General features: G+C 50.1%; 1 protein-coding gene across 1 annotated transcript; it reads left to right on the plus strand.

Moving 5' to 3' along the window:
- Positions 1–7160: 7160 nt before the first annotated feature.
- On the plus strand, positions 7161–8090 carry LOC132083032 (olfactory receptor 14A16-like). Its single transcript, XM_059487539.1, has one exon. It carries the CDS (start codon positions 7161–7163, stop codon positions 8088–8090), a length of 930 nt encoding a protein of 309 aa, XP_059343522.1.
- The last annotated feature ends 763 nt before the right edge of the window (positions 8091–8853 follow it).

Here is an 8853-nt window from a genome sequence, read left to right on the forward strand (position 1 = left end):
AGCGGGGCCACATGGAGCCAATGGACCCTTGTGACTCTGTTGGGGTTCGTGAAACAAAGAAGCCATTTTGACATTGCGAGACCTCGTGGAATAATGAGACCATTGTGACAGTATGGGGCTCCATGAAATCAAGGGAACATGGAACAGGTCTGCCTGGTTTGGCCTCCTGGAGGCTGTCTGACAGGTCCCACTGAATTTGACATGTCAAAGGCCACTTCCCATCTGACTGTGAAGCACTGGGGCTCTGAGCTTTTATTCCAGTGGGAAAGAACTGCCTTTCTTGTCTAGGTGCCCATAGCCAAAACTGGGATTCCATGTCTAAAATTCCCTATATCCAGGGGTTACTCCCAGACAAAATCTGCCCATACAGTCAAACCTGGCTAGACTTGGCTTCTGGTGACTGCCTTTCATCTGCCCCTGCACAACTGGGGCTCACTTGTTTCCTTCCTATGAAGACCATTGTGACTCTCCGGAGCATTGTGGAACCAATGGGCCATGGTGACACTGCAGGCCCTTGTGGAACCTGTTCCACTGTAGGAACTTGTGGAACCAAGGGGAACAGTGAGACCCTGCAGGATACCATGGATCCAAGGGGCCACTGTAACACTGTGGGGCCTGGTGGAACCAAGAACGTCTTTGTGGCTCTGTTGAGCTGCATGGTCCCAAGGGGCCAGTGTGAAGCAGCAGGGATTTGTGGAAACAAGAGGCCATTGCTGCATTTCAGTGTCTCGTGGAGCCAAAGGGCCGTTGTGATCCTGCAGGGCACCGTGGATGCATGGAGAACATTGTAGCATTGCAAGGCCCCATGGAATCATGGAGACTATTGTGACTCTGTGAGGCCTCATGGAAGGAAGGGGCCATTGAGACACTATGGGAAATTGTGGAACCATTGGTGGGGGGGGGGGCATTGGACACAGCAAGGCTTCATGGAACCAACAGACCATTGTGACACTGTGAGGCCACGTGGAACCATGGAGACCATTAAGATCCTTAAGGACTTGTGTTATCAAGGGGCCATTATGACACCTGAGGGCATCATGGAAGCAGAGAACCATTGTGGCACTGCAGGGCCTCATGGAAGCAAGGAGCCATTGTGACCCTGCAGGGCCCTGTGGAACCAAGGGAGTATGAAATAGGTGTGACTGCCTTGGCCTCCCAGGGGTCACCTGACAGGTCTGACTGACCTTGGAATGCGGAAGGCCACTCCCATGTGCCCCTGAAACACTGGGGCTCTGGGCTTTTCATTTATGGAAAATAACTGTCCATTTTTTCCAGGCATCCATGGATTAAAATTAGGATTCCACCTCAAAATTTCTGTGTATCCAAGGATTGCTGCCAGACAAAAGTTGCCAGGACAGACAGGTCTGGCTGGTCTTTAACTCCTGAGGGGCAGCACTCACCTGTTTTCCAAACACTGGAAAGGGCTCTGTGTTTTCCTTTTTATGAAAAAAACCCCATCCCTCTTCTCCAGGCACAAATGTTTTAAATTAGGACTCCACATTCATAATTTCAAATATCCAAGGGTTGCTCCAAGCAAATCTGCCAGGCCAGACAGGTCAGGCTTGCCCTGACCTCTGGTGGCTGCTGTTCATCAGCTCCTGAAACATGGGGCCCTGTGGTTTCCTTCCTATGGAGCCCAATGTGACATTGGGAGCCTTGTGAAATGAAGGGGCCATTGTGACACTGCAGAGCACCATGGATCCAAAGGGCCATTGTGACACTGTGGAGCCTCATGAAACCAAGGACACCATTTTGTGGCCCTTTTGGGCCACATAGTCCCAAGGGACCAGAACAAAGCAGCGGTGTGCTAGTTGGCCCAGCTGTAACTCAGAGTCAGTCAGATTTTACCCCAGAAGAACTGGGTGTGAGTTTCAAGCCCTGGGAATCATTTGTTTAACTTAGGGTGAGCTTGAGAGTTCCCCCATAAGCCTTTAGTGTTGTTATGCTAAGTTGTCCAAGTTCTCCTCCCCTACTGGTTACTTATTTTCCGTCTATAGTTGTTGTTCTTGAGTGGTCTACCCTCAAGTGTATATATTGTTGCTTCGCCTTTATCTCAGGTCTTTGAATTCCACCCCTCGTACTGTGCTCAACTTCTCCATGTTTATTGTTTTTCACCCTGTTAATAAAGTTCTTTTTGGGCAACTCCATTTATCCTGCTTGTAGGAGCGTCTGGGGATAGGACAGTTGCGACGGACGGAGATGAGAGATCTCTGAAGCCAAGTCTTGGAACTTGTGGTTTATTGCAAAGGGTTTGGGTGCAGGAGCCTTGTTTGGAGCTGCCAGCCACAGCTCAGAGCAGGTTCAGAAGAAGAGATTGAAAGAGGGTGCCCAAAATGGATGCCCGAGAGAGGAGGGGAGTTCCCATTACTATACAATAAATCTTCTTCTGTGCTGCATATTCTAATTTTCACTAACCAATCTAGTACAAGATACAAATCTTTTAGCATTTACATACAGCCTATAAGAATCATTACATTACCATACTGTGTTACATTTTAAACCCTAAAAACTACTCTTTGGACCGCTTCTGCCGAGCTAGCAGGGTCTGCTCTGACCCTTGGACCTGTCTGCAAGCAGAGGGTATTGTTTCATCAAAAGAAGATTACTTTCAGCTGACCATACCATTGTTTTCCAGTTGTTCAGTAACTGAGGCTTGGTGTCTCAAAGCTTGCTTTCATTTCAATCTCACTTATAGTTTCCATATTCTCAAAAATTTTTGCCAGGCAATCATAATTTTAAGGCTTTCCTGTTTCATCTTTCCCAGCATCTGCTCCTTTTCATTTTCACCACCCTTGCCCTGATGTTGGGGAACCAGAAAGGTTTGTTACACCCACCCTCATTGCGACTTTTGGCACCCAAACAGGGACCCTGACATTGAATCATGTCAGCTGGCGTTAGCTGATGGATAGGCCAGTGCTCCCTGGGATTTTGGATTGTGCCAAGCCTGGCGGATTCATCATTGCTTCGAGGGATCTTGCCCAGGATCAGCAGGGACAAAAATGGATTGCATAGGATTGCAGGTGGTTTTGGGGAAATGCAAGACATTTATTGCCCATTTTGCCACTGTGTTTTTACAGTATGAACCCACATCCCATAATAGATTTGGGGTGTTCGGTGGCTGTTCCACCTAAGGGGGAGAAAAAGAAAAATGGGCAGCCGGATGTCCAAAGTAGAAAGGTGTGTATATGGATGCTTTAAGTTAATTCTCACTGATCATGGCCAAATATCTTCAAAGAACAAATTAAAATCAATCATGAGGTGGATGATTAAAAATTTTCCAGATGCCCCAGAGCCTGACCATCCTCCCTCCATCTTGGCTCCTCCACTTCCTGCTACCACAACCTTCTCTGCTGCCCTGAATGAACCTCCAGACTCCAACCCCACATTTGCGAGTCATGCCCCACTGTCAATCATTCCAACTTCACCCTGGGCCATGCCTCCAGAACTCCACCCCAGAATTCTGCCATCCTAAATCAAGGCCATTCCTCCCCAACACCTGACAAAATGGCCATGTCCTTTGCCTCACCCTCTGGCAACAATATAACCCCATGATAAAAGATACTAAGCCCAAATATTTGGGCTTAGTATCTTTGATCATGGGGTTCTATTGTCACACTATTTCTAATCCAAATGTTTCTGCTCCAAGTTATTTTTCCTCCCCAGAAGACAGTTTGGATTCCCCAAATCCACCTTGCCCCTCAACCCCAGAAGATCTCTAGGAAAGGATCCAGAAAGAAGCAGCTAAGGAAGGAGACTTGCAAATAGCCTCGAAACTCCTCGTTGGCCCCATAGGAAAGAAAAGGGCAGAATCTCAGGTATCAGCCAATGGTTCATGGGGAAATCAAGGATCTGTGTAAGGCAGCTAAAGACCATAGGAAGGACTTACCTTGTTTTAATGGCCTAATGAGGGCCATGTCTACAGCACGTCTTAATCCGCTATGATTTGACCATGTTGTTGTCACCTACAGAATACACCCTGTGGGAAGGGGGATGGAAGTGTTTACTAAATCAATTAATAGCAGACTATGCTAATATTACAGCGACCTGAGTGGGTCGCTGCTGGTGAGAGAGAGACGGTGAATCTTGTATCTTGATCAGAAGGCTTGATTTATTAATATATGATATAATACATTATAGTTATACTAAAAAGAAATATAGAGAGAGGTTTGCAGAGCTGCTAGCTAAGCTAAGAAGAGATAGAAAAGAATCCACAACAAAGTTGTGGCCAAGGACTCAGTCCCCTGGCTTGAACTGGTGATTGGCTCTTAATTATAAACATAGAAAATGAGCCAATCAAGGTGAATCCTATTGCATTCCACAGCAGCTGATAATAATTGTTTACCTTCTCTTCGGGGGCCTCTGGCCTCCCGAAGACGCAGAAATCTGAAAGAAAGGATTTCTGTGGAGAAATGTCTGCGACATGCTAATAATGAGGCAAGGGCAAAATTGACAATCAACCATCTAGCTGGAGAAGGACAACAAAGCCTACCAGATGATCAAGCAGCAGGTATCCCCAGAAAAGTTTTGGATGATATCAAAGAGATGGCTTTGAAAGCTTTAATCCAGGTATCGAATGGTAGCACCCCCAATTTGGACTACCTTGGGTGGCTGCAGCTAAAGCTTTAGGACAATTAGACCATCTTGAGTGCCTGCTAAGTAAGCAAACCAATGCTACCTCCCTCACACTGAGTGGCCTGCTCTCAGACACAGAGAGCATCAAGCATGCCACCTTGCAGAACAGCGATAGAGTTTTTACTCTGGGAACATGGGCATGGCTGTGTAGACTCTGAGGGCATATGTTGCATGAACCTCTCCAGCCACAACGAGTCAATCCACAAGAGCATTCAGGTACTGAAGGAAGGGTTCAAGAATGTTCAGGTGGAAAGCAAAGACTGGTTCAATAAACTCTTCCAATCCAAGGGACTAAAGGGTTGGAGGATGACTAGCTAAAACAGGACATTTAATTCTCTTAGTGGTTGTTGTTGGATTGTTAATTGTCCCATGTTTGTTTGGATGCTTTTAGAAAGTCTTACAAAATTCTTTCTATTCCATCTTTGTTGCAAAACAGAAAGGGGGAAGATACCCAGCACAGGATCCTCATGGACTCCTTGGAGGAGAGAATTGGAGGCCTGGATAGCACAAAAACCTCACAGAAACTCAAAATGGGAAGGAAAATCCTTAAAAGTATCTAAAAGTATTCTTAAATCCATAAAGTACCTTATAAACCTTGAGTATCTCAAGGCATTAATGGGCACCACTGAGTGTCAGTACAAAGGTCTCAAGGGACTCGTTAAAGCAGATAATTGGGGTCATGATTGCATAAACCTCTCACAGAGTCTGTATAAAAAGGGAAACACCAAATACCCTGAAATAACTGAAGTACCCTGAAGTACTAATGACCCCACTGAGTGTTGTTACTGACAAAGCCTCTCCAGGGACTAATTACAGCAGATAATTGGAGGCCATAATTGCAGAAAACTCTCAGAGACTCCAAGGCAAAAGCCAAACCCAAAGTCGTTTGAAAAACCTGCAGTCCCTGGGAGCATTCAGGAGCCCCCAGGGCCATTCCTGACAAAGACTCCCCAGGGACTCCTTCCAGCAGATCCTTGAGGCCACTGGGATGTGGGCTAGGGGGGGGATGCTGAGGGCAGGACAAGGGGCTGACAGTGCCCAGCCTGGCTGGGGCTGTGCCAGGAGGCCCCAGGGCCTCAGGACAAGGTGTCTCCTCCCAGCCCTTGGTGGCACAGACCCTGCTGTGCCCCAGGGCACCAAGACTTGGCTTCTCTTTGTCCCCACCTGTCATCACTGCCTCCAGTGCTCTGCCTGGGGCCTGGGGACACTTTCTCAGTTGTGTCCCTCAGTGGGACGCATTAAAAGTCCAAGAAACTTTGGAGTTGGATTCTGACTTGGAGTTCTGGAGAGGTTTCTTCAGCTCCCTCTCAGGGACTGATGCTCAGGGCCTGAGCACAAAGCCCCAGAGGCTCATTAAAGTCCTGGTGCTGTGTCTGTGCTGCTGAGCTGGGCTGGGCTCCTGGCCCAGAGACAGCTCCTGGTAACCAAGAAGAGCTTCAAAAGCACATTGCTCTTGATGAGCAGCTCTTCTACCAGCCCAGCACGGCTGGGGCACTGCCTGCAGCCAGCCCGGGCACAGCACAGAGGCACAGAGAGCTTCAATCAGACAGGGCTGGGAAGGTGCTGAGAAGTGCCTGGGGCAGAATCACTGCCAGCCCTTGGCACAGGAACCTCGGGCTGCAGGTCAATGCAGCTGCAGCTCCTGGAGTGATCTCCTAAAGCAGGAACATCCCAATGCCTCCAGACTCTGTGAGTACATTCTCTGATTGTCTCTTGTGCAGAGTAGCCAGGGGTGCCCAGGGCTGTCCTGCAGAGCAGGGTCCTCCAGCCCAGGGCGCTGTGCTGGGGCAGGGACTCTGCTGCCAGCCAGGGACAGCTCTCAGTCAGCCCTGGCAGCTGCTCCCAGTGCTGGGGGACAAGATCTGGGTGAGAGGAGACAGCTGATAAAGCTTGGAAGTGTTCGTCTTGTGTGGTGAGGATGCTGCATTGTTCAGGACTGGTCCCAGCAGGACATTTAAATCCACATCATTTCCAAGCTGATTATACAGGGAGCACAGGAAGGCAGGGGCTGCATAAAAGGGAAATTCCTGGAAAATTCTGTCTTTTTAATCTACTGCTCTGGGTTGCCTGGATAGGAAATTGCACATAGATATTTATCTCTCAGTTGAGGTCGAGAAAAATAAAAAGAAATTTCTCTCAGGTGTTAATAAACCAGGAAGTGACAGAAATCAGCACAGGGCCCTCTAGAAGCTGCATCAGTTTTGCTTTTCCAGCCTCCTCAGAGTTGCTCTATTGCCATCAGACCCTGCAGAGCCAGAGCTGCCCTTTGGCAGTGCCAGAGCTGGGAGGGGTCTGCAGGGCAGAGCTGAGCCCCCAGGGCTGGGCTGGGCTCTGGCAGCACTGGCAGGGCCCAGCCCTGGGCACAGGGAAGCAGCTGCTGGCAGGGACAGCTCCAGGCAGCAGAGCCCTGAGCAGGCAGTGGGGGGAAAGTGCCCCCAGGTTGTGCTGGGATATTTAAAGTCCTCTCCAAACACAACTATTCCATGATTACTTTTTTTACAGATCCCCATGCCAAGGCACCACAGGAAATGTCCAACAGCAGCTCCATCAGGCACTTCCTCCTGCTGGCATTGGCAGACACACGGCAGCTGCAGCTCCTGCACTTCTGCCTCTTGCTGGGCATCTCCCTGGCTGCCCTCCTGGGCAACGGCCTCATCATCAGCGCCGTAGCCTGCGGCCACCACCTGCACACGCCCATGTTCTTCTTCCTGCTCAACCTGGCCCTCAGCGACCTGGGCTCCATCTGCACCACTGTCCCCAAAGCCATGCACAATTCCCTCTGGGACACCAGGGACATCTCCTACAAAGGATGTGTTGCTCAGCTCTTTTTCTTTCTGTTCTTTATCACAGCAGGGTATTCACTCCTGACCATCATGTGCTACGACCGCTACGTGTCCATCTGCAAACCCCTGCACTACGGGACCCTCCTGGGCAGCAGAGCTTGTGCCCACATGGCAGCAGCTGCCTGGGCCAGTGCCTTTCTAAATGCTGTCATGCACACAGCCAATACATTTTCCCTGCCCCTGTGCCATGGCAATGCCCTGGGCCAGTTCTTCTGTGAGGTTCCACAGATCCTGAAGCTCTCCTGCTCACACTCAAACACTCTCAGGGAAGTTGGACTCATCACAGTTAGTGCCTGCTTGGTATTTGGTTGTTTTGTGTTCATTGTTTTCTCCTATGTTCAGATCTTCAGGGCTGTGCTGAGGATCCCCTCTGAGCAGGGACGGCACAAAGCCTTTTCCACCTGCCTCCCTCACCTGGCTGTGGTCTCCCTGTTTGTCAGCACTGGTATATTTGCTCAATTGAAGCCCCCTTCCATGTCCTCCCCATCACTGGATCTGGCCCTGTCAGTGCTGTACTCACTGGTGCCTCCAGCCCTGAACCCCCTCATCTACAGCCTGAGGAACCAGGAGCTCAAGGCTGCAGTTAGGAGACTGATGACGGGATGCTTTCAGTGACACTAAAATGGTGGTCAATTTCTGTAAATAACGTGTAAAAAAAGTTATCCTTGATTTTTCTTTATGGTTTGATTGTAGTGGTATTTTTTCCTTTGTATTAGTTACTCTTATTGTCCAGAAAAAAAATCAGCTGTTTGTACCATTTCTAATTTTGTTTCTCTCTGCCTTCCATGCGGCCACAGAGTGTGTCAATGAGGGGCTGCACTCTTGATGGCTTTAAAGGAACTAAAGGATCTCCCAGCAAAGTTTTCTGCAGAGATGCCCTTTTGTTGCCTTCTCTGGAGCTGCAGCAGCAATGTCTGTGTGCAGAGCTGGGGGCAGATCAGTGCTGGCCCAGCAGCTGTGCCCAGCAGCAGCAGCACTTGGTGTTGCCAGTGCTGCTGCCGTGGCCCTGCCCCACTGCCCTGGTGGCCCTGATGTTGCTGCAGGGCCTGAGTGCTCTTGGGGCCGGACACAGCCCTGGGGGTGGCACTGCCGGGGCTGCGGCAGGGACAGGCCATGGGCACTGCTGGGGCAGTGCTGACGCCTCAGCCCAGGGCCTGGGGGCTCCAGGCTCCTTGCCCAGGCTCTCTCAAGAGCACGCCCAGGCCAATGCTCAGCACAGAAAGAGCCCTGTGAGCAGCCCCAGGCTGGCCGTGGGCAGGCTGGGGGCAAACAGCATGGCTGGGGCTCTGCAAGGGCCCTGGGGCAGATGGGAAGGAGCAGCAGAGCAGGGGCTGATCCACCCCCAGTGCGCTGCACAGCCCAGGGCAGCGTCCCAGAG

Source organism: Ammospiza nelsoni, chromosome 22, assembly GCF_027579445.1.
Source record: "Ammospiza nelsoni isolate bAmmNel1 chromosome 22, bAmmNel1.pri, whole genome shotgun sequence".
NCBI classification, from domain to species: Eukaryota; Metazoa; Chordata; class Aves; order Passeriformes; family Passerellidae; genus Ammospiza; species Ammospiza nelsoni.

Bases quoted from the DNA above. Each gene is read 5' to 3' on its own strand.
- LOC132083032 (XM_059487539.1), top strand. From the start codon at position 7,161: ATGTCCAACAGCAGCTCCATCAGGCACTTCCTCCTGCTGGCATTGGCA.